Source organism: Trachypithecus francoisi, unplaced genomic scaffold, assembly GCF_009764315.1.
Source record: "Trachypithecus francoisi isolate TF-2019V2 unplaced genomic scaffold, Tfra_2.0 Lachesis_group7, whole genome shotgun sequence".
NCBI lineage: Eukaryota > Metazoa > Chordata > Mammalia > Primates > Cercopithecidae > Trachypithecus > Trachypithecus francoisi.
Window position 1 is genome coordinate 17933237 of NW_022681472.1, and position 26454 is coordinate 17959690.

At 35.5% G+C, this 26454-nt stretch overlaps 1 protein-coding gene across 1 annotated transcript in view; it reads left to right on the plus strand.

The window, feature by feature from the left end:
* The first annotated feature begins 855 nt into the window (after window positions 1-855).
* NKAIN3 (sodium/potassium transporting ATPase interacting 3) overlaps window positions 856-26454 on the plus strand; it is a 390601-nt gene continuing 365002 nt past the window's right edge. Inside the window, exons 1-3 of the mRNA XM_033203651.1 lie at window positions 856-921; window positions 1948-2085; window positions 16317-16397. Of these exons, the coding sequence (XP_033059542.1) occupies window positions 856-921; window positions 1948-2085; window positions 16317-16397 (285 nt within the window). The remainder of the gene's footprint in view (window positions 922-1947; window positions 2086-16316; window positions 16398-26454) is intronic.

Here is a 26454-nt window from a genome sequence, read left to right on the forward strand (position 1 = left end):
TCACTGCTGGGCCAATAAATAAAATTCTGCATAGAAAGGTTCCCAGGAACTAATTTTTAAAGAAAGGGTTCGTGGGACTAATTAGAGTCACAAGCAGAGATAAGCAGGAGGTAAAAAACACTGTGCTGCTGCTTCTTTCCTTACTCTGATATTTTGCGTTTTAGCCATTTCTGAACATTTATGGATTCAGGAGATGAATCCTGAATGCATCCTGAATCATATCACGCCATGATCAGGAAATACCCGTGAAATGAATGTGGATCTGGTGTGGTTTTCTTTAGGCGTTCGCTCTCTTCTCTTTTCCTCCACAGGTTGCTGAAGGCAAATCTTGACCAAGGTAAATTCAGCTTACTGGATAGAGGACATTTCTTTATGTCCAAGAAAATTAAAGCTATTCAAGCATACGCCTGTCACATAACTAGAAAAATACCTAGGGTGCCAATTTCATTTCAAAGCTGCAGTTTCCAGTGCCATCAGTATGGCTAATCACTGGATCATTTTATTAGAATTACTATTTTATCAATACAAAACTAGAAAAATGTCTGAAATGTATAATGATTCGTGACCAAATACAGCAGGTGATATTGTAAAATTTTTCAATGTAGAATACAAGAAATATTGTTCGAACATGATAATGGCATTTGTGGTATTCACTGGACCATATGAAATGCATCTGTTTCATCATAAATAGTTATGTATATATTGACATATTTTATAATTGTTTTAAAATGTCAAGATGTATGTAATGCAATTATAATAAGCTGTGGCATATCTAAAATTGTAATGATCTCATAATTTCTATTTGGTATTCTAAAAGGATGCTATCTAATCCAAGGTGAATTTTCTTGTCGGTATATGATCTCAATAAAATGGGATTCAAAGGGTTTAACTCTAGTTTTAGATCAGACTCTTGAGCCCAGAGTAAGTAAATGAGTAAGCTTCGTTTTGAACAGGTGGTTAGTCATTATCAGCATTGGCAATCTAAGGAAAGGAAAAGAAAGAGAACAGATTTGGCTAATGTATATTTCACACAGGAAAGCGGGGATAGGCAGGAGTTTTTGTTTTTTGTTTGTTTTCCAAAATTATACTAGTTGTAGTGTCGCAAGCCCGGAGTTCTTTTTGATCCAATGATGTTATACTAAGCCAATCGTTTTATTAAAAATAATGATATGAAATAAGCCAATCACAGAAAGACAAACTTCACATGCTCTCATTTATTTGTGGGAGCAAAAATTTGAAACGAATGAACTCATGGAGATATAGAGTAGAATGATGATTACCAGAGGCTGGGAAGGGGAGAAGAAGATAAAATTAGGATGGCTAATAAATGCAAAAGTAGAGGTAGATAGAATGAATAATATCCAGTATTTGATAGTACAACGGGGTGATTATAGTCAACAATAATTTATCACATATTTTAAAACAATTAAAATAGTGGAATTGGAATGTTCCTAACAAAAAGAAAAGAGGAATATTTGAGGTGATGGATACTATAATTACCCTGCTGTGATTATTACATATGTATGTCTATATTAAGACATCACATGTACCCCATAAATATATATACATATCATGTACCCCTAATAATTAAACGTAACTTTTAATATAAAAATAAAAATGATGAACTTAAAACATTAAAAAATCTGTCTGGAATTTCTACTGTAGAAAATGATTTAAGAAGTGTATCTCTAACTCTCCAGATAGATTTAAAATCTATTTATACTTGAAGTTATAATGCTCAAAACTGTCTTAGTACAGTTTCTGAGAGAAGATGCAGAAAACAGCACATGAAATAAGAATGAAAATTCTAATAATAATGGTGACAAAAAGTGCGATTAAAGTTGAATATGCAGATTCCTCCAGCCATGAGACAAAAGATTAAAATAACATGATGATGCTTGGATTAGATACTAATGAACTTTGTTTTTGTTGTTGTTGTTGTTGTAGATCTCAGCATTAGAGAGGCAGATCTTTGACTTCCTTGGTTTCCAGTGGGCTCCTATTCTTGGAAATTTTCTGCACATAATAGTTGTCATATTGGGTTTGTTTGGAACCATTCAGTACAGACCTCGATACATAATGGTGGTAAGTCTTATTTTTATCATTTCTCCTCATATAAACAATGCAACATTTCTATAAGAATATAAATAAAATATTTCTAAGTGGCCCCTTCTGATATAATGTGGCATTGCTTTTCTAGCCCTCAAATATTAAATTTTGCTCAGAAGTGATTATCTGTGGAAAATACAACGTAATGAATGTTGTACAGTGATATCAAAGCCACATGCTCAAAAGTGTGTGATGACATGGTGTCCCTCACAGTGCAACTGAATTCAATTTTTACATAGAAATTCAAAATAGGCTTTGGATACAGTAGGAGGTCTGCTTATCATCTTGGTTATAGAATAGTTAGATGCAATGTACATTAACTATCAGTGTATTAATTTATCAATTGACTGAAATGTCAATTTCACTGAATTTGTTGCTAACTCCAAAAAGCAAATCTGTCTAGCATAACTGTTTAATCACTGAAAACAAGAATATATTTTAATTTTAATTGATTTAGGACATTACAAGTGCATGTATGAATGGATATTTCATACACATCCCTAATGTATTTAATACTGGTTGGTATTGAATATATCTCCATTTGTCAAGATAAATTTGAAACAGATATCCAAAACATGGTCAGCACACACTCCATTATAGGACAGTTTAATGAGGTGTATGCCATGACCCACAGTCTAATGAAAGTTATTCACAGTAATTACTTGTCTTTTCTATAACATAAAAAGAGGGCATTAATGTAGGCTACACATGTGAGAAGGTTGTGAGAAATAATAAGCATATATAATTGTTGTAAATTGGAGTAACATACTATCAAATGTACATTGAGCCTGTGTAAATATACAGTGTTCAGTAGAATTACTGGGCATTTTCCTGGGATACACTGACATTGCCTCACTAGAAGAAAATCATAGACTTAAAAACATGCCATCTTTTCATTTTGACATAATCTAATTCTACCTGTGGAAAATAATAAAGTTATTATTTTTCTCTGTTAAATGCATCCATCCTCTATTTTGATTTTTAAACTTGTCTTTTTTATTTCTTTCACCATTTTGCAGATTTGTAGGTAACTGAATAGACTGCATTCAAATGGCTTTGGGAGCATTTGATGGCTCTCAATTTGCTGCAGGGGCTAATCAATTTCTGCTTTACTTTCCTTCTCTTAGAGATAGCCTCAGCCAGGTATGGTGACTCACACCTGTAGTCCCAGCACTTTGGGAGGCTGAGGCAGGAGTATTGCTTGAGCTCAGGAGTTCAAGAGCAGCTGGGGTTTTTTAATAGAAATCTTGTGCTTACAAAAACTACAAAAAGTAGCCAGACATTGGGGCGCCTGTGGTCCCAGCTACTCAGGGGGCTGAGGCAGGAGGATCACTTGAACCCAGGAGATCAAGACTGCGGTGAGACATGATCATGGCACTCCACTCCAGTCTGGGCAGCAGAGAGAAACCCTGTCTCAAAAAAAATAAATAAATAAAATAAAATAAAATAGTAAATAAAGATAGCCTCTGCTAAGTAACTGCATGATCTCCTAGAAGGGGGTTTCATGGAGTTGGACTTGCGGCCTAAGATGTTTTCATATCATGCATAATCAAGCTATTATTGAATTCTAAATGTGTTCTAGTTTGTTACTATGAATATAGAGCAATGTTACTCATTACAGACTTTTTGTTTTATGATGTTGTTCTGCTGAGAAACAAAATACCTTGTGGCTTTGAAACCATAGGTGGCTTCCAGAGAATGAAGCTGTAGGTAAACGCCAGTAACATCTAGTCCTGTTGATTTTACCCTCTAAATGTTAACTCTATGCACTATTCACATAACTGCTGCCTTGGTTGAGGCTTATGTTTTCTCTCTTCTACGGGTGGACTTTGCCTCATATTTTCCACCTTTCTCTCTTCCAATTTGCTCTTTGTGCTTTTCTTAAATTACTGGCTTAAAACCGCCACTGGGTCCTTAACTGGATAAGATCTAAGAATATTCTTGCCTGATGTACTTGACCAAACTCATGTCTAACAATTCTTCCTTCTTTTCTTCCTTTGTCCCCCCACCTCCCTCCCTCCCTCTCTCCCTCCCTCCCTTCTTTCCTTCCTCCTTCCCTCCCTCCCTTTTCTCCCACCCATCTTCCCTCCCTTCTTTCTATCCTTCCTCCCTTCCTCCCTTCTTTCCTTCCTTCCCTCTTTCCTTTTATCCTTCCTCCCTCCCACCCATCCTCACTTCCTCCTTTCCTCCCTTCTTTCCTCCCTCCCTCCTTCTCTTCCTCTCTCCTTCATTCTCTCCTTCCTTCCTTCCTTCCTTCCTTCCTTCCTTCCTTCCTTCCTTCTTTCCTTCTGCCCTTCCTTCTTCCCTTCCTCTCCCCATCCTCTTCTTTTACTCAATTCTTTCTTTTCTAACTTTCTTTCTCCATTTTTTCATTCACTTATTAATTCAAAAGATATTTATTGAGCTTCTACCGTGTGTTTGGCATTGTGTTAGGTGTGGACTATACTGGTGAATAAAACCAGACAGACATATCCTCTGTCCTCCTGGGTGCTTACCTTATAGTGCAGTGAAGAGAGGTGTGCCTTTATCAAACAATTGTCCACATAAATGTTAAATTGCACCACAAATGAAGGAGCACACTATGCCATGAGATGTCTAATGGGGTATTGTCTGCAGCAGGGCAGTAGAGTTAGGCACCCTGCAGTGAGCTGAGAACTGAGGTCTGCAGTGCAAGTATGAGAGTGAGCCCACAAAGGAAGAAGGGAGTGAAGGGGGGTCTGGGCCCGAGGCACCACAGGGCCCATAGAAGGGGGACTATCACAGCAGTTCTGATTTATTCATTAAGCATTTATTGAGGACCTATACTGTGCTAAGTTTGGAAAAATAGGAAAGAATTCAAATGTCAGAGGCCCTGCTCTGCAGGCACTAACCATGTAAGGAGTGAGGAGGTGCAGGTTCTGGGACTCTCTAGAAGTGAGTAAAAGGCAGTGGAGAGGAATGAGACCAGCAGTGGGGCAAGGCCTGGGGGAGGGCCTGAGCCAGGTGTGGAGACCCAGGAAGGCTGAGAGTCTGCACACCTCAGTGTCATGGGCCTCCTGCTGCACCTGCCTCACCAGCCCGTGCTCTGGTAGCCGTGCCTGGTGTTTGTGTCCCAGTCTAGCAATATTTCCTCAGTCTCTCATGGATACCTTCTTCCATACACATTAATGGTGAATCGCTCTCTGCTCCTTCACCTCTAGTGTGTCTTGAGTATGTTTTATAATTTGTTCATGTTTATGTCTTCTAGGCAAAATGTTCTTTGAGAGCATAGAACATAATTAGTGCTCAGTACATATTTATTGATTATTTTTCGTATCTAGTGCCCTACTAGTTCACAGAGTCCACCCACGATGAAACTACTGTCACTTCTCTGTTGGTACTTTTTCCTTTGCTTCCCTCTCTCCCTCCTCCCTCCTGTGTGTAGAGGAAGGCAGTTTTAGGTCTTTCAGAACTGTCAAAGAAAAGCATCAACAAGACCAATGATCCACGTTTTTCCTCATTTGATGGTTTCTTTTTATGGGTTATGCCAACCAAGTCTCTCTCATTTTATTTGCTATCTTATTCAGGATCCTCTCTCAGGAAGGGGAGAGAAAGAAAGCAATAAATTGGTGTGAAAGCCCACCACACCATGCATGTCATTAGGTTTCAATCTCACAAATATCCTACAGGGCATGTATTAGCTTCTCTGATTTCCCAGAGGAGAAAAGAGGTCAGAAAGGTTGAATGACTAGCCTAAGGAGCATAGGTGGTAGTGGACAGCAGAATTGGATGCGTACTGGCCTGTGATTGTTAGGTTCAAGAAGCTTCTGTAGCATGATCTGTGCTTTGCTTTCACTGGCAGATTCCAGATGATAATGTTACCATTGTCAGTGTAAGTTGTGATATAGGAAATAGTCTTGGCCTACCTCCCAGTCAGATATCATTACCTTTATGAAAGATTACCTCTTATTCTAATATGGGTATAAATTATCTATTTGATAAAAGTACCTAAGGAATCATTAATCTATGAGTATGGGAAATCTATTTACAAAAAAAAAAATGCCTTTTATAAAAAGAGCATGTTGTTATTTGGGAAGGTTTTTTGTTTGTTTGTTTGTTTTTTTGTTTTTTTTTTTATTCATTCTTGAGTTGTTGTCACAAATGCTTTGGTTTGAAGCCACAACAGGTGGCCTGGAATTAATTCTGATATCCAAAAAACTGAAAACGAAGGTGACATATGTACCATTGGAGGCAGCAGCTTTTCAATGGCAATGAGAAGAGTCCTGGAGCAGAAATCCATACTGACTTTCACAGTGAGGGGAAAGAGCTTTTTCATTGCAAGAGATTTTCCCTCAAAATTGCTTCTTCTATGTATAGTATTGGCTTCCTTTATTGGCCAAACCACCACACAGATAGGTCAACTAAATTTAATCCGTTTCAAAATAAGAAACACTTTGGAGCACCAGGTATGTGCTAAGTGCTCACGCAGAGATTAATAAAATATATATGTTCACTGCAACAATTAAATAGAGCTCTAGTTTTACAAAAACACAGATAATTTACTGCCATTTTGGACAAGAGACAGGGTTCATCACAGTTGAGTTTAAGTAACTGATCACCTTTATGAAACTGCTTTGGGTAAAGGACCATGAGTCTCAAGCTCTCCAATGACTAGTTTTTCCAAACTCTTAGAGTCTAAATCAAAGCTTATGAAAATTGTTTCTTTATCTACTTCTCCAGCACCTCCTGCATTACCCATTTGCCTGCCTCATGCCAGTCATGCTGAATGATTTGTATTTTCCAAAGACCACATGCTGCTCTTGCCTCTTCAGTTTGCACATCCTGCTCTTCTGCCTAAAATGCCTTAATCTCTCTATCCTCTTGGAAAACTCTTAATAATCCTCAATTAAATAGTCACCTTTTACAGGTCTTGCCTGACCATTGAATGCGAGGGAAAGTGCCTCTTCCCTTCTGCTGCTGTAAATCCTGGTAATTTTCTACCCCAGCACCCTGCCCGGCTGTCATCATTGCTTCCCTCCCTGTCTTGCCCCATTCAGCAATGACTCCTGGAAGGCAGAACTGTGCCCATCTATTGCTGTATTCTAGGCCTATTCCTTTGTTCTAGGCCTATTCCTGTATGTACAGACCATTAGATATGCTTAATACTTGACTGAGCAAACAATAAATGAATCAAAGATTATTGGATGAATGGATTTTACAAGATGGAATGGACAGGGTTTTTTTTTTTTTTTTTTTTAAATCTCAGAACATGTCAACAATGCACTGCCTTGCTTGTCTCAGCCTGAACTTGGCTGAGGGAATTATATGATCAAATAATATGTGCTGTGCTACCTGCACCTACCAATAGCTGACTTACTCCTCAAGACTTATTTTTTTTCCAAGAAATGTAATGTTGCGAGCTCCTGCCACTACAATTGAGGAGGCCTCTCGGCAAAGACTATTAGACAAACCTCCCCAAATCACAGAATCAAAGAGCAATAATTCCCTTCCAGATAGCATCACACTATTAAGGTACAATTTACTACTACTTCTGTATTTATTTTTAGAATACAAAAACAACTTTGCCACATAGTATTCCTTTGCTCATGAAAGCTTATTTTTGCTAAGGTGCAAGGTGGAACATGTACATTAGAGCAGCCATTCCCAACTTTTGACACCAGGGACTCATTTCATGGAAGATAGTTTTTCCAGAGGTTGGGTGGGATGGTTTTGGGATGAAAATGTTCCATCTCAGATCATCAGGCATTAGTTTGATTCTCATAAGTAGCCACAGCCTAGATCCCTCACGTGAGCAGTTCACAATAGGGCTTGTGTTCCTATGAGAATCTAATGCCACACTGATCTGACAGGAGGCAGAGCTCAGGCAGTACTGGTCTGTGGCCTGGAGATTGGGTACCCCTGCTTTAGAGGAATACCATGTTCAGTCTTGGGTTCTGAAAGGACCTTATGTGCTTCTTTGGCTATAGACAGTATCAAGCAGTGAAATCATATTTATCCATCACAAGATATTGTTGTAAAATCAATTATTTCCTATCTGTTTACTCCTCGGTCAAATATATTTTATTTTACTTGTAAATTTTAAAATAAGATTTTTGGCCTAGAATTACTTAAATCTTTGTTATTTCATGGGTGATAATTTAATCAAGCAGGTTTTAACTCACATGCAGATGAATTAACAAATTTGTTTAACATTTTTTGAAATAAGATTAACCTTGAAATTAAAATTAGCTCAAAACTGCCTTTAAAAATTTTTAAAGGGTCAAGTAAATTTGAAAAGTCCACAATTTAGTTATCTGGACTTTTATGCAAATATTTATGTGCAAAGAACAACTCATTTTAATCTCAATTGTTATATAGCAAAATTCTTCTGCTATGTCAGCATAAATCCCATTTCAGAGTCGCTACTCAACATGAAGTTGAGTATTAGATTTTGATTCGATTGGTAAACGTCAAATCTAAATTCTCTTCACCAATTATTGGCTGTGAAGCCTTGAGACATTTCTTTGCTTTCTTTTTGTCATAGTTACCTCATTTGAAAAACCTGACCCATAAATCATTTTAAATAATTATATAATGTATGTGACTTGGTTACTATAGCCTAACACAGGATAGATGTTTGACAAATGTTTGAGATGTTCCTATGTCTTTTTTCCCCCTTTACTCTACTAAAAAATGTTACAATGACTGAGCAAGAAACTTACTCTACATTTTTATTATAAGACTGGCACATTGTATGTAATACAGCAAATTGATTTGTATATGAAAGAATGAATGAATGACTTTTCTCATAATTAGAAAATAAGCAAGCTCAGAAAGTAAAAATAATTCATATTATAAACTAATTGCTTGATGGGGAAGAAATAGGCTGGAAGATGTCCAAAGTTTATTTCCATTAAAAAGTGCTGAAATATCCTTACAAAACTATTATACATTTAGGAAGTCACATAGAATGCATAAACATTCCTTTTTCATTATTATAGGTCTTGTCTATGTGGATTTGGATTTAAAATATATATACTAAATATAAGCAAAGTAGAAGAGAGATGGAGAGATTATGCAGTGATTTTTTCTTATATTGAAAAGCTTTCTTTACTACAAGTATATTTAATATACCTAAATACATGATATAAGCCTGCTTTATAATAACCCAAGTGTATTTGTTTTCAAATGGAGAGTCTTATTTTTTAAGTTATTGCTTCAGTTGAATTATAAATAAAATAACCCACTTCAAAAAGAAGATAGGGAAGGTAGGCAGTCTCTTTGGCCATTGGTTATCCCAATACTTCCTGCCCAACTAAATTTCTATAGCCATATTTGTATCTCCAGCTATCTCTTTTCTTTTATACCCATGATCAGATTTGTGTCTCAAGTACACAGTAAGGTATAATTTATACCTTATAACAATTCAAAAATCAAAAATATATGTCTTCTTTGTTCTCAGCAAAGAAACACAAATTTATTAGAAGAAACTTGTAATGTAAACGTATTAGAAGATATTACACAATATTGCTAACAAACAACACAAGAATTCCATATTATGCATGTCACACTAATTGTAAAATACTAAAGATACTGTCATTCTAAAATAAATTGCCAATTATAGAACATATATGAATAAAAATTTGAGATAGAATGGTAATTTGGTGAATTGGTCATTTGACAAATTGCTTAATTTGGTGACTGATTATCTTGCCATGAATCTATCATCCTTTTACTAAAATCTTTTAAAACAAAACCTACCCTGTATGCCTAAGCATCCCAGATAATCAGGTGTCAAATCCTAACTCTGACACTAAATAGGTGATTAAATGATTATCCCTCTACCTCGGTTTTAGTGTGATGATTGAATGACATGATCTAGGCAAAGCACTTACCATAGTAGCAGGAACACAGAAAGCACCAGGATAATAACCCTTTTATTGTCAAAAACGTAGGAACTGACAGTTGAGGTTTACATAGCCTGGTAATTTTGCCTCTGCAAGTTCAGAAGTAGCATCAAGATTACAACTTGTGGGAGATACTGAATACACTCCAATCACCAAGTTTGTGCTATGATCTTTAAACAGATGTGTTTTATTATGCATTTGTCATAACTATGAATTGATTCACTAAAAAATACCAGTGCGTTTAGGAATTAGTCCTAATCATTAAGTCATATCATACAATTTTGTAATTGATTTAGTTTATTGCCTTACTTTAATATGGCTTTATTTTATGTTCTTTTCCTAACCTTTTTCAATGGCTTTTTTTCTCATGACCTAGAGGTTAGCATTGCTCTCCCATTTTGATATACTTATAACTAGATTTATTTAGAATGAAAGATATCAGACACTAGATGCCATCTTGCTAGCAAGAGCTTCAAAACTTACTGAAAGTTCAAACTTTACCAAGTCCACTTGTACTAGAAGACCTTATGAACAGAATATATTACAGCATCAGCAATATCTGCATGTACCAAAAATCTCACTATATATTTTTACTTATCTTAACTTTTTTTTTTTTCATTTGCCTAATTCTCACTTCAACTTACCACTCAACCAGCTGCAGGAACTCGACTTTCTGAGTGTGTGCAGCCGTTAACCTAAAACTAGGCAGCCAAGACCTACAAGTCATCGAGCTGTTTTCCAGCTAAGTGAAGTCAGCTGAAATTAAGTGCTTTCTTTCTTTTTTTTTTTTATTATTATACTTTAAGTTCTAGGGTACATGTGCACAACATGCAGGTGTGTTACATATGTATACATGTGTCATGTTGGTGTGCTGCACCCATTAACTCGTCATTTATATTAGGTATATCTCCTAATGCTATCGCTCCCCCCCTCCCTACCCTCAATAGGACCCAGTGTGTGATGTTCCCCCTCCTGTGTCCAAGTGATCTCATTGTTCAATTCCCACCTATGAGTGAGAACATGCGGTATTTGGTTTTCTGTTCTTGTGGTAGTTTGCTGAGAATGATGGTTTCCAGCTGCATCCATGTCTCTACAAAGGACTCAAACTCACCCTTTTTTATGGCTGCATAGTATTCCATGGTGTATATATGCCACATTTTCTTAATCCAGTCTGTAACAGATGGACATTTGGGTTGATTCCAAGTCTTTGCTATTGTGAATAGTGCCGCAATAAACATACGTGTGCATGTGTCTTTGTAGTAGAGTAATTTATAATCCTTTGGGTATATACCCAGTAGTGGGATGGCTGGGTCATATGGTACATCTAGTTCTAGATCCTTGAGGAATCGCCATACTGTTTTCCATAATGGTTGAACTTGTTTACAATCCCATCAACAGTGTAAAAATGTTCCTATTTCTCCACATCCTCTCCAACACCTGTTGTTTCCTGACTTCTTAATGATTGCCATTCTAACTGGTGTGAGATGGTATCTCATTGTGGTTTTGATTTGCATTTCTCTGATGGCGAGTGATGATGAGCATTTTTTCATGTGTCTGTTGGCTGTATGGATGTCTTCTTTTGAGAAATGTCTGTTCATATCCTTTCCCCACTTTTTGATGGGGTTGTTTGTTTTTTTCTTGTATATTTGTTTGAGTTCTTTGTAGATTCTAGATATTAGCCCTTTGTCAGATGAGTAGGTTGCAAAAATTTTCTCCCATTCTGTAGGTTGTCTGTTCACTCTGATGGTAGTTTCTTTAGCTGTGCAAAAGCTCTTTAGTTTAATTAGATCCCATGTGTCAATTTTTGCTTTTGCTGCCATTGCTTTTGGTGTTTTAGACATGAAGTCCTTGCCCATGCCTATGTCCTGAATGGTACTACCTAGATTTTCTTCTAGGGTTTTTATGGTATTAGGTCTAACATTTAAGTCTCTAATCCATCTTGAATTAATTTTCGTATAAGGGGTAAGGAAAGGATCCAGTTTCAGCTTTCTACTTATGGCTAGCCAATTTTCCCAGCACCATTTATTAAATAGGGAATCCTTTCCCCATTTCTTGTTTTTGTCAGTTTTGTCAAAGATCAGATGGCTGTAGATGTGTGGTATTATTTCTGAGGACTCTGTTCTGTTCCATTGGTCTATATCTCTGTTGTGGTACCAGTACCATGCTGTTTTGGTTACTGTAGCCTTGTAGTATAGTTTGAAGTCAGGTAGCGTGATGCCTCCAGCTTTGTCCTTTTGACTTAGGATTGTCTTGGCAATGCGGGCTCTTTTTTGGTTCCATATGAACTTTAAAGCCGTTTTTTCCAATTCTGTGAAGAAAGTCATTGGTAGCTTGATGGGGATGGCATTGAATCTATAAATTACCTTGGGCACTATGGCCATTTTCACGATATTGATTCTTCCTATCCATGAGCATGGTATGTTCTTCCATTTGTTTGTGTCCTCTTTGATTTCACTGAGCAGTGGTTTGTAGTTCTCCTTGAAGAGGTCCTTGACATCCCTTGTAAGTTGGATTCCTAGGTATTTTATTCTCTTTGAAGCAATTGTGAATGGAAGTTCATTCCTGATTTGGCTCTCTACTTGTCTGTTACTGGTGTATAAGAATGCTTGTGATTTTTGCACATTAATTTTGTATCCTGAGACTTTGCTGAAGTTGCTTATCAGCTTAAGCCCAGCACCATTTATTAAGTAGGGAATCCTTTCTCCATTTCTTGTTTTTGTCAAGTTTGTCAAAGATCAGATGGCTGTAAATGTGTGGTATTATTTCAGAGGGCTCTGTTCTGTTCCATTGGTCTATATCTCTGTTTTGGTACCAGTACTATGCTGTTTTGGTTATTGTAGCCTGAAGTATAGTTTGAAGTCAGGTAGTGTGATGCCTCCAGCTTTGTTCTTTTGGCTTAGGATTGTCTTGGCAATGCGGGCTCTTTTTTGGTTCCATATGAACTTTAAAGCCGTTTTTTCCAATTCTGTGAAGAAAGTCATTGGTAGCTTGATGGGGATGGCATTGAATCTATAAATTACCTTGGGCACTATGGCCATTTTCACGATATTGATTCTTCCTATCCATGAGCATGGTATGTTCTTCCATTTGTTTGTGTCCTCTTTGATTTCACTGAGCAGTGGTTTGTAGTTCTCCTTGAAGAGGTCCTTGACATCCCTTGTAAGTTGGATTCCTAGGTATTTTATTCTCTTTGAAGCAATTGTGAATGGAAGTTCATTCCTGATTTGGCTCTCTGCTTGTCTGTTACTGGTGTATAAGAATGCTTGTGATTTTTGCACATTAATTTTGTATCCTGAGACTTTGCTGAAGTTGCTTATCAGCTTAAGCCCAGCACCATTTATTAAGTAGGGAATCCTTTCCCCATTTCTTGTTTTTGTCAAGTTTGTCAAAGATCAGATGGCTGTAAATGTGTGGTATTATTTCAGAGGGCTCTGTTCTGTTCCATTGGTCTATATCTCTGTTTTGGTACCAGTACTATGCTGTTTTGGTTATTGTAGCCTGAAGTAAAGTTTGAAGTCAGGTAGTGTGATGCCTCCAGCTTTGTTCTTTTGGCTTAGGATTGTCTTGGCAATGCGGGCTCTTTTTTGGTTCCATATGAACTTTAAAGCAGTTTTTTCCAATTCTGTGAAAAAAGTCATTGGTAGCTTACTGGGGATGGCATTGAATCTATAAATTGCCATGGGCAGTATGGCCATTTTCAAAATATTGATTCTTCCTGTCCATGAGCATGGAATGTTCTTCCATTTGTTTGTGTCCTCTTATTTCACTGAGCAGTGGTTTGTAGTTCTCCTTGAAGAGGTCCTTTACATCCCTTGTAAGTTGGATTCCTAGGTATTTTATTCTCTTTGAAGCTATTGTGAATGGGAGTTCATTCATTATTTGGCTCTCTATTTGTCTGTTACTGGTGTATAAGAATATTTGTAATTTTTGCACCTTGATTTTGTATCCTGAGACTTTGCTGAAGTTGCTTATCAGCTTAAGGAGATTTTGGGCTGAGACAATGGGGTTTTCTAAATATACAATCGTGTCATCTGCAAACAGGGACAATTTGACTTCTTCTTTTCCTAACTGAATACCCTTTATTTCTTTCTCTTGCCTGATTGCCCTAGCCAGAACTTCTAACACTATGTTGAATAGGAGTGGTGAGAGAGGGCATCCCTGTCTTGTGCCAGTTTTCAAAAGGATTGCTTCCAGTTTTTGCCCATTCAGTATGATATTGGCTGTGGGTTTGTCGTAAATAGCTCTTATTATTTTGAGATACATTCCATTAATACCGAATTTATTTAGAGTTTTTAGCATGAAGGGCTGTTGAATTTTGTCACAAGTCTTTTCTGCATCTATTGAGATAATCATGTGGTTCTTGTCTTTGGTTCTGTTTATATGCTGGATTACGTTTATTGATTTGCATATGTTGAACCAGCCTTGCACCCCAGGGATGAAGCCCACTTGATCATGGTGGATAAGCTTTTTGATGTGCTGCTGGATTCGGTTTGCCAGTTTTTTATTGAAGATTTTTGCATCAATGTTCATCAGGGATATTGGTCTAAAATTCTCTTTTTTTGTTGTATCTCTGTCAGGTTTTGGTATCAGGATGATGTTGGCCTCGTAAAAGGAGTTAGGGAGGATCCCCTCTTTTTCTATTGATTGGAATAGTTTCAGAAGGAACGGTACCAACTCCTCCTTGTACCTCTGGTAGAATTCGGCTGTGAATCCGTCTGGTCATGAACTTCTTTTGGTTGGTAGGCTATTAATTAATGCCTCAATTTCAGAGTCTGCTATTGGTCTATTCAGAGATTCAACTTCTTCCTGGTTTAGTCTTGGGACCATGTAAGTGTCCAGGAAATTATCCATTTCTTCTAGGTTTTCTTGTTTATTTGCACAGAGGTGTTTATAGTATTCTCTGATGGTAGTTTGTATTTCTGTGGGGTCAGTGGTGATATCCCCTTTATCATTTTTTAATTTTAACTTTTTAACATGTTTTCCAACTAAATTTCCAGTGATTTTGGAGCTTTAACTCATTATTGTAATTGTATTATTCTTAAAAATGAAAGCAAACCTCCTTTCAGAAAAACAAATGTATGATGGAACATTAAATGTAACCAATTATAGGACTGCACTGCTACATGAGACTACTTTTAAAATTCATAAATGACAGAATACAAAATATAAATAGAATTTCATAAATAGTTAAAAGCATCTGATAAAGTTTCTGTTAGTAACATAGTTATATTATACACAGTCTAAATTTTATAATTCTATTATTTGACACAGCATAGAATAAGCTAAAGAAATGATTTCAATATTTATTTTAATTTGAAAACAATATGCAATGATTGTAATCACTGATAGAGAATGATAATTCAATTAATAAGTCTACTTAAGACATGAAGAATTCATGCATTTTTGTGATAAAAGAAAATGAATAGGCAAACTGTTGTATTTGATATGGTATTTGTATTCTACAGTAAGTACTATCCTCAGTCATCCTAGCTAGCCTGTATGTCAGTTTTCTGCACCTCAATTTCTTTGTCTGCATAAGAAAGTAACTGGATGAGGGGAGCCCTAGTCCAATCATCAATTCTCCATTGATGAGTCTCTCAATCTAGGGCTACCTTAATTAAGACCAACTAATACTCTGGGAGAAGGTATTTCCTAATACATAATATCTTAATAAAATAAATTAATCAGTAAGACCAGTAGGTTTAAAATTTGTTGGATGGATATGATTGGAAGATATGAAAATCTGTTGTTCATTTCCTCATTCTTAATCATATTTATTAATCTCTCTGCTTTAAAATATTTTATATGATTATATTTTATTACATGATCAAATCAGAGGCACATATTCTACTCTTAATAAAACAGTCCAACAAATGAAAGTTTGTTAATTTTGTACTCCATGCATGTTTTTTTTCAAACATGGTCTTCTTTCAGTCCTAGGTTTCAATAAATATTCCTTAAAATGTGACAGTTTTGTACTATAACTTAAAGATGATAGAGAGCTCATAGAAGATTTGCATAATTGTGTTCCCTAGAAAAGATAATACTCAGGAAACAGAAATCAAATCAACATTTTGGTTTAACTTGTACCTGGAAGCCAGCAAAGCACTTTAAAAGTAAATCTAACTTTGTTGGTGTCTACTGAAAGCAGTAGAAACTATTGGATTTTTAATTTCTGGAAAGCTTAGGGGACCACATAGAGAGCACTCTTTTCTGAGCTCTCCCTGTCAGTTTCTTCCCAGAAGACAGACTTATTGACATTCTTATTATTGATTTATTTGGTATACATGCCTTTCATCTCCACATTTTTCTTCTCTTTCTCCCTCCCCCATTTCTATCTAGTATACAGTGTGGACTGCCCTCTGGGTCACCTGGAATGTGTTCATTATCTGCTTTTATTTGGAAGTAGGTGGACTCTCAAAGGTGAGTTTATCATGGTTTTAAAGTACACTTTAAAATGAGCACACTTCTAGATATTGTGACTACATATATATATATATATATATATAGGTATATAGATATATATATATACACAGAGAGAGAGTGTGTGTGTGTGTTTGTGTAGAATGATGAAATGCTATTCAAAAAAGATTTTAGGTATAGTGTGTGCTTGTGCATGTGTGTGTGTGTAGAATGATAAAATACTACTCAAAAAAGACTTTAGGTACCATTTAGGAAAGAATGATCTTAGGAGTATGTTAATATAATGGGACTTCAAAACAACTGCCTTCTGGTTTAGTTTGTTATACTGAAGTGGGACTCAACTTCCTGTGTATCCTCTTGTCCATTTTAAAAAGACATAATATAGTGATTGCAGGTCTCAATGTTAAGTAGAAAATGGTTTTGAACATGCTTATGTTTAAAGTAGGAAAAGGGATTGACAAAGATGTTAACGTAACAGATATGAATGGCAAGTTTCTGTCTTTGCTGGAATATTAATAGTGGAAAAACCTGACAAAGAACAAAACCCTTATATAGCATGTTTACTACGAAGTAAATGCATCAGTGTGGTCATTCCTATTTTGAAATTTTAATCAAAGAGAAGACAGTTGTCTTAATGCGGCAATGATACACACGTTATTTCTGCCTGTCTGAAACTGTCAGCAAAGCACATGATTTTATTATGCCTCCTGCAAAAATGTCTCACCACCCAAATGTAAGAACAACTTGAGTTAAGTTTCTAGTTGTGTTTCTTAAACAGTTTTTGTGTGAACCAGCACAATTTTCACTATAGAGAAGAAGCTTAACAGTATGATTACAAAAAGTATAAATAAACTGTCATATTTTAAAGCTTCTCATTATCAAATATATTTATGCTAACTTATTCTACTGTTTTATAACAGTCTCAGATTTTCTAAGTAACGTACTTATGGCTTAGATTTTAGGAAATGTGTCTTGAGCAGCAAGGATGCTTTTAGAATTGTTAGGTTCCATTGAAGTCCTTGTGGTAACAAAACATGATTGATTCAGCCAAGCAGCAAAAAACCCTGAAGGATTTTTCCAGAGCCTCCAGAGGTGGTTACTCTTTTTTTTCTCCACTGTAATAACTGTAATTAGAACTAGTCACCATTTTCTCACATTGGCAAATGTATTCAGGAACCAGAAATAACGTTTCCAATATTGAGTTCCATATATTTGGACTAACATCTAACTTAAATAATTATGTTAGCGATTGTAGTGCACCACTAATTTCTAAGACATAAAAAAAGTACTTAAATTAATGCCCAGTTATATTCTATAAATGCAGATTATGAAGTAAATAATTTTCAAATGCAAATCTTATGAATAAAATAATTACAAATAATATGTTAAACACAACATTTTCAACCCATTGCATTTTGTATCTTGCTATTTGAATGGTCATTTTGATCATATTTTTTATTTTACTCCATAGAAATTACTTTTTCTTCTATATACACTAATTTGGGATAAATTAGATTACAGAAATTTGTCCTACGGAATTGGCTTCACAGTATTTTGAAAGAAGGCCAAATTTTGAATCATAAGTCTTTAGTCCAAATCTTTTCTTTAGCGCTTATTAACTGTGAAATCTGAGGCAAATCATTTGGCTCCATGGAGTCTCTGTGAAAAATAATAAGATCAGCTTTGCCAATAATAATAATAGTCAATGTTTATTATACACATGACATGTGGTAACTCAGGTAAGCTTTGAAACAAATCTGTGAAGTGATAGAACAAATAAGTAAGTATCCACAGTCATTTTTTTCATGTAACTCTGATTTCCCACTGCTGCTCAAGGTTATTTTTGTGAATTTTTGTAACTGCTTTTCTAATATCCATGTGCATGTCTAAAAGTTTTTATCTCATTTCTTTGGGCACGAGGTTGAAAATATGGACATAGTAGTCCTGGTTACTCATTTTATTACCTATTTAAATGCCATGAAGCAGTCAACCAAGTATTCTAGGTCATTAAAAAGATAGATGACTCCAAAAGGAGCATCCTAAAGATTTTCTGTTGGTCTCCTATTTACTGCCTCAAAGACTGGTAACATCTCCCTTGTTAGCCACAGTTTAGCCTCAATTCCAGTCTGTGGGAAATCTATTTTGGAAAATAGAGCAAAGTTAAAGACCCTTGGCAAACACAAATACCAGCCACTTTTCCAGGCTGATTCCATTGTGTAGGAAACTCCTTGTCCATATGAGCTAGTTTATATACAACTTCCTAGATTCTCCATCTCCTGCTAGTTCATGCAGGTACCTCTTGGAATTACCCATTCAGATAGATTAATAGAAACCTCCCTATACTGTCAATTTGGTCCAACATATACATTCTGGGATAGTGAATCTTTCTTTAGAAATGGGATCCAGGGTGATTTCCACAACATCTCTATGGATTTGGGTGTTATTCCAATGACAGACATGGCCTAAGAATAGTACATTTGTATGCTAAGGTGTTCTTTTGCTGACAATTTGTATTCATAGAGTGACAGCAGTCCTGTCTCACCTGAAAGATAGTGAGCTGTCTCATGGGCAAGAGAGCCTGGAAACTGAGATTCTTACAATGCTGGGCAGGCTGACAGTGCTGCACACTCTTGTGTTTTAAAAAGATCATTTTAATTTCTAGTAATATAAATACCGATAGATGTAATCCACATAAGCAAAAGCTGTTTAGGATACTCATTAACATTTAAAAGTATAGAAAGGTACTGAGGCCAAAAAGCTTGAGAATCACTCCCATAGAGTAACGAATATAGCTAGCTAACTAATTAACTAACTAAATAAAAATAATGCAAACAGTAAGAAACAAAAGCAGATGGTACAAATAAAAAATAAAAAATGATATGGTAGATTAAAACACAGCCATGTCAATGATTATATGAAATGTAAATAGACTAAGCACTCCAGTTAAAGACAGAGATTAGAACAATGGATTTTTTAAATGACAATAGTTGATGTTATTTATATGAAATACACATTAAATATAAATACATACATATATTTAAATTTAAAAAGATGGAAAATATATGCTAGGTAAACAATAATCAGAAGAAAACCTCTGTAGTCATATTAATGTCAGAAAAAATGTAGACTTCAAATAAAGAGTATCAATAGAGATGGACAGAGATGTTTTATAATGATAATGGGTCGATGTATTAAATAGACAAAATAATTCAAAACTACACCAAATAACTGAATTTCAGAATACATGAGGTAAAAATTGCCAATATTAAAGGGTGAAATTGAAAAATCCATTAATGTAGGGGGAGAGTTTAATACCCCTTTCTTGCTTATTGAGAGAAAAAGTAGACACAATTCTGTACAAATAAAATATTTGAACAACACTATCAAACAACTTGTCTGTCATATAGAGGATAATACATTAAAATTACAAGATATATTTTCTATTCATGTGCATATGAACAAGGATCAAGATGGTATTCTGGGCCATAAGCAAGTCTCAATAAATGTTGAATGACTGAAATAATACAGATAATATTCTCCCACCACAAATACAAGAGTAATTTATAATTGTTAATAATTCACAAATCAAAGAAGAAATTTAGAGGAAAATTGAAAAATAAAAGTACATAATTAAAAAAACACTCTTCTTTGTCGATGTATTCCTCTCAGTGTTTAGAGGAAGAAATGTAGATTTAAGTTGCTTATTAGAAAAAATGAAAAGTTAAAAATCAATGATAGACACTTTCATCTTAAGAAGAGCAATTTAACTAACATCCCATAGTTGTTTCTTTGAAAAGATTAATAAACTAATAAGCATGTAGTAAGGTTGATCCAAAAAAAGAAAAAACAATGCAACTTATCAATTCATTAAAGAAAGAAGTGACATAACTACAGATTCAACAGAAATTAAAAGATTAATAGAAAAAAAATCAAAAATATTGACAGCAAAGAATTTATAATTAAATATCTTTCTACAAAAAAAAATCAAAACAGAAACAATTGGTTTGCAGTTGGTTAAGGAAACAGAATTTTCTGTTTAAATATTTTGGGGTTAGTAGAAAAATGTCAGCTTGCTAGGGGGAGTGACTTTCTTTAAGCCTCTAAGGAAAACACTTAGAACAGAAGACAATAGTTAAAGTTTAGTCTTCTCTTCCCCTAATCCGGGCTCTGTGTACTAGCAGATCTGTTAGGTGGGGATCCTCAGTGGGGGTCTGTTCAGATGTTGTCTTTAGTTTCTGTAGGGAAAGCAAATATCTCTGGGGCTTTACTTCCCTTGGCTATTGTTAAGGCTACTATTACTTTCTTGTTTAGCAACTTGCTTAATTACCTCTGGGGCTAGCTAGATGCCTGGAATTTCTCTTTTAAAAAACTTTGCAATTTTCCTTTATTTCCCTGCTTGGAGTTTAGAAGGACTTCAAAAAAAGGGTTAGGGTGAAGGTCCTTGCTCAGCATCAATCTATCAAACATAAGAAATAAATAATGCTACTCTTACTCAAACTCCTACAGAAAATACAGGAGGAGGGACCATTTCACAAATAATTTGGTGAGCTAACAAAATCCTGATACCACCTTATAGACAAGAATTAAATTGACCTCTATGTTTTAGCAGTCCTTGGCCATCTCTCCAGGAAATTCCTCATTAGCCATGCTGCCAAGAGGGACTCCACATGGTGAATTGTTTGTCACCACCTGATCTTCCCTTCTCTTCTCTCCCAGGCTCTTTGTTAAGATCAAAATTCTTGCTCCTGTATAGATCAAATCGTATCAGCTCTACCTTTTTCTTTCCCTCACTAATCCAAGCTATTTCCAGGTATCCTCACTTTCCTTATCTACAAAGGCCCGACCAAATGTATTCCTTAAAAATGAGCTCTCTGTCCTGCAGATGAGAAATGTCACTCCATCACACGGCAGAAGCATCTACAGTCAGATTGTATTTAAAGACTGTTTTTAAATTCCTCATTACATTTCACTACATTTTGAAGTGGTAGTTATTATTAATCCTAATAGTTTGTTCTAATGGAAATAGACAATGATTTTAGATTTTGTTTACTTTCTTTTCCTTCCTTCCTTCCTTCTTTTCCTTCCTTCTTTCCTTCCTTCCTTCCTTCCTTTCCTTTCCTTTCTTCTTTTTCTTTTCTTCTTTTTTTGTCAAGGGCAAGGGTTCTTTTTTGTTAGAGTTCTTTTGTCATAATAAAAAATATGAATTACAAATATAAGTTGCAGAAACTAGATAGACAAGAAGGAACATCATTTTTGCTTCAAACATTTGAAGACCACTGCCACGAATATTTTGATTCCAGTTTATTCTCATTCTGCTGTGTTTCCACTTTTTTTCTCTTCTGTTTTTCGTATTACTGTTGAGATAATACTATAGAGAACATTGACACACTGACTTTTTAAAAATCGGACTTAATGAAAAACATTTTCATGTTGTTACTAAAGTCTTGGTTAATATTTTTAATTTTTGTATAATATTACATCAAACATGAATAGTTTTATTTCTGCTCTTTCTTTAACAGGAGATGTTAAGGCTCGTGATACATTTTGTTAAATTTCTTCTCCAAAAATTATACCATTAGCTGCAAAATATGAGTATCTAGAGTATCATTAGTACAAGTTAGTCTGTTTCACCATTTTGGGGTTTTTTTTGGGCTATTTTCATGGTGAAAAGAAAATGCTTATTTCTTTGTTTAAAGTATAATTTTTTTTATTTCTTCAAAGTTAAATATCTCCTAATGTGCTTGATAATCAGCTTTATTTTCACTTTTTGTTAATAGGGTTTGTCTTTTTATATTTTGTGTTTTAGTAATGATGTTTTTAGACTTTAGTCTCTATGGAGCATAATTTTGTTCTATTTTTCAAGGTGAAAATCTGAAAAATATTTTACCAATAACTGACCAATGGCAAAACAGTATTTACTTAGTAGGTTTTTCACTGATTTTTTTTATTATTTTATGATATAATACATTTCTATAAGATCTATTTCTAGGATATCATTTTTTGGCACATACTATTTTATATTAGTTTGTATATACTTTATAATAGGAATTATCTCTCTGCAATCCAGTCTTCCCAAGTCTATGATTTAACCTCATACATTTGATTTTACAGATGATTTTTAGAATAAATCTGTTCAAATATATACAGTGTGTATTATATATCTCATTTTAGTTTTGTTTTTATTCCTTATATTTAACTTTTAATTAATTTAGTAAAGATTGAGAAAAGTTTATGTTAGAGAATTCAGGAGGAAAGTTTTGAGTAACAGAATCAATTATGTGAACTAATAGTTCCAACATCAAACTCCTTATAAACTATTCATCACAGATTGTGTTAATATTCTTGGGTCACTTGACAGAAATTATTGTTGCAGTTTCCTTACTCCTTAGTTTAGCAGGGTACGAGTTCTTAATCCATGACCAAGAAGCATAAGGCACGCGGACACCGAAGAGTGAATAAGGTAGAGTAGGATTCATTAAGCAACAGAAAAGCTCTCAACAGCAAGAGGAGATCCGAGAGTGGATTGCCAGAAATGGGGCTGAGTTTGGGTCTTTTATGTGGCAGAAACAAGGTAGTCTTCTGTGTGTTCTGCCTTAATGAGAGGGGTGAAGCTGCCCCTTGCAGGTGTTGCATCCGCGCATGCCTAAGGTTGGCTAGAGTGACTCCATGTTGATTATTACTCATGAGTGCCTAAGTGAAACCCACAGAGGGTGGGTGGGGGCAAAATTGCAATGTTAGTGATATTACAATTGGCTCTGGGTCAATTTAAGGGCATTTAGCGGATTTATTTTGCCTTCACCTAAGTTGGGACAGTCCCTTCTGAGCAGACATCCTGGTATAAGAGGGAGTTCTTAACCACATTTCCACCTGCTATCTATGCCACAGGGGCAGTGCAGATGCATTCCCATGGGCTCTGTCTCTCTCCTTAGACCCTCCCACTCTATCTGCCTAGCCAGCCTCTAACTGCCCCCACTCTCCTTATGTCTAGCTAATTCATGTAGAAGGGACACTGTGTTGGAGGGACAACAGAGGCCAGAGAAGCAGGAGACAGGAGGACTGGGTTTGGAACAGCTAGGAGTTTAGGTAGACACTGGAGGCTCAGAGGAATGACAGTCTTTTCAGAAAGGCACAGCTGAGATGCAAACAGGATCCAGCTGTTGTCTACCTGCTCACTATTTAAATTACTAGGGTGGGATAGAGGGAAGGTGTAATGATCCCAGCTGGATCAACATCTGCCTCTTTGCCACGGGAAGACAGGGTTCAAGATGAGAGGTCTCACTGATTCCATAAACTGGGAAAAAGCTAATTTCAATACAAAACAAAATGGGATAGTCTCAAGAAAAGAGAGACAACCATGGTCACCACAGAGCATGTCTTAACCATTCTTGTCAACTAATAGTGTATATTCTCATGGGCATAAACAATTTTGCCTCTTGCCTATTATGGGACTCTTGATCACAGCCTCCAGATATTCCCTTTCCTTTTGTCTCATCTGCCGGCTTACCCTGCAGCAGGCATTTGTTACTGTGGGCTTGAGTGTTTTGGTTTTCCCCATGCCTTCCAGCACTTGAAGGTAATGGATGCCTTGTTTTAAAGGAATGTGTATATATATGGTGGGGTGGGGAATGACTGTGGGCAGGTAACTAAAAGTGTCTGTCTATATTTGTGTAATCTCCTGAAGCCTCAATTTCCTGTTCTACAAAATGAGGAAAGCCACAACAATAATCATATCGGGTTGTTGAAAGTATTAAATAATACCTATATAGGGCTTAGAAATGATCCTGGCATATTGTGAGGTTTCAGTAAATGGTGGTTCTCATTATTACCATCAACATCATCATCTTTATTATTATTGGAGAAATTAACAGACATCACGATCCTCATCCTGAAAACCTTTGGGACGTATTTATTACTATGCCAGAGCTGTAAAAGGGAAAAATGGTAGGACTGAGTGACTTGCTTAAAAATATGAAAGAGTCCCTTGTGATAGGACCTCAGAACTGCATATTAACTTCACAGCTGTAACAGTATTAATTAAATGATTTCCTCCAACATGTAAATAGCTTTTCGATATACATTGGCAGCCAGATTCTCCTGGTGTCCCTACCACTTCCCCTAGGAGTACTGTAAGCATCTTTGGAAGTCTCTAAAGCTATTTTTCATGCCACACTTTAAGATCATCAAGGGAACAATTAATAAGTTATTGCTGCTTGTTTGGAAGTTGCAAGACTTGAAATAATTTTTTCATCCCAAGGAATACATTTAGAATTAAATATGAAATCCCATCTTATTTGCTACACTTAAAGATACTGAAAAATAAGTTATGTTGAGAACCCAAGTTTTAATACTTTTATTCCAAAGAAATTAGTCCAATCTGTCTCAATGGCATCTTTTAATTATTTTACATTTAAAATAATTTAAACATTTCTAGGTACATTTTACCTAGAAAATTTAGGTTAATATTTCTCCTAATTGACTTATCTTGAAAGGTTTGGTACTTACATATTAGTAGTCTTAGAGAATTTTCAGTGTGTCACATTTTCATAGAATTCTGAATCCGTACAACTGTGCATGAGCATAACCTTGACATAAAAATGAATGAAAGTCATTCTACAAGGACTTATTTTATATTAATCATGAGCTTTGATCAAAGACCTTCTAAAATCTTATAGGCAAGGGATAGGAAAGGGAAATGGACGAACTCTTACTGATTTTCTACATGGCACAGGGGCTTTCCATCAGTTTTTTCCATTTTATCCTTACCTCAGAGGTAGACATTAGTATCTTTATTTTATAAATGAGGAACCTCAGCTAGGAATGACTAACTTGCTCAAGGCACATAGCAGTAAACTGAGACATCAGGTCTTAATGCTTCCTTCCCAAGGCCACTTCATTTCCCATTATAGCAAGTTGCTTCCTACACAGAAGGAAAACCCACCTGCATTTGTTTCTCTATGTCATGTTTTAACAGCTATGCTTTTTCTAACTTGTGGGCATTTTGATTCTTGGAGAAATTTAAGCCATTTCCCCAGAAGGCCATAATAGCACTTTACTGTCCTCTTTTGACTTAAATTGACACCATCATTCATGAAGGTCCTCTTTTTAAATCTTCAGTTGAATAGTTCACCTGAGCAGCCAGGCAGCATCAGTGAAATAGTTCCTCCTCTACAAGGCTCATTCTTATTACTTACCCTGAATTGTTCCTTTGCACTTACTGGGAAAATTCTTTTTCGTGATCAAGATTCATTTTCCTTCAAGGTTGGATTCTTCTATCAACTACAGCTTTTGGGCAGACAATTTCCAGTAAAAAAATTTTAGACAGTCAATTCAGAGTTCAGTACATGAACAACTGCAGAGGAAACAGAACTCTCAGTTTCCCTCAGCTGCTTAAAATCTATCCATTGTCTTTTATAAACATTCAAATATTTTTGCATCTCATAGAGTTATTTTTCTGATAGTAGTTTGAAATTAAATCAAGGATAAATAGTATCTTTCCTTTTTTATTTAAACAAACACAACCTACTGAATCTAGTAATGAGTTTTTAAGTCATATTTATATTTTCCTTTTGATATCTTCCTACCTGGACATTTTTCAAAAGGAATCTTAAAATGTGATGCTTAAAGAGGAATGGAGGTAGGGTACAGAATGTCTGTATTCAGAAATAACATATCTGGCAAATTGTATAGAAATAGCATCCTAGAATCACAGTAAAACTATGCCTACTTTTGGAACTACAAGAATAATATCCTATGCACTATACTGTATCCTGAAGTAAATGGGATGTCTATCTATATCAATGGACACTTTGGGAAATATACATATTCATTTCACTAGAAAAACAAAATATTTCAGGTTCTGAACTAACATATTAGTAGGTATGTATCCTGCTAAGCTAAGGGAATATTTTTGTCTATAATATTGACTGATGGTGGTGGTAGTGGCCATGAGTATCTGCCCAGTTATTAAGGATCAGTAAAGGAAGAATCATCATAATCTGCTTCCAGGTACTAAATCTAAATGAGAACCAAAGACCTGAAAATGTTTGTTGCTATATTT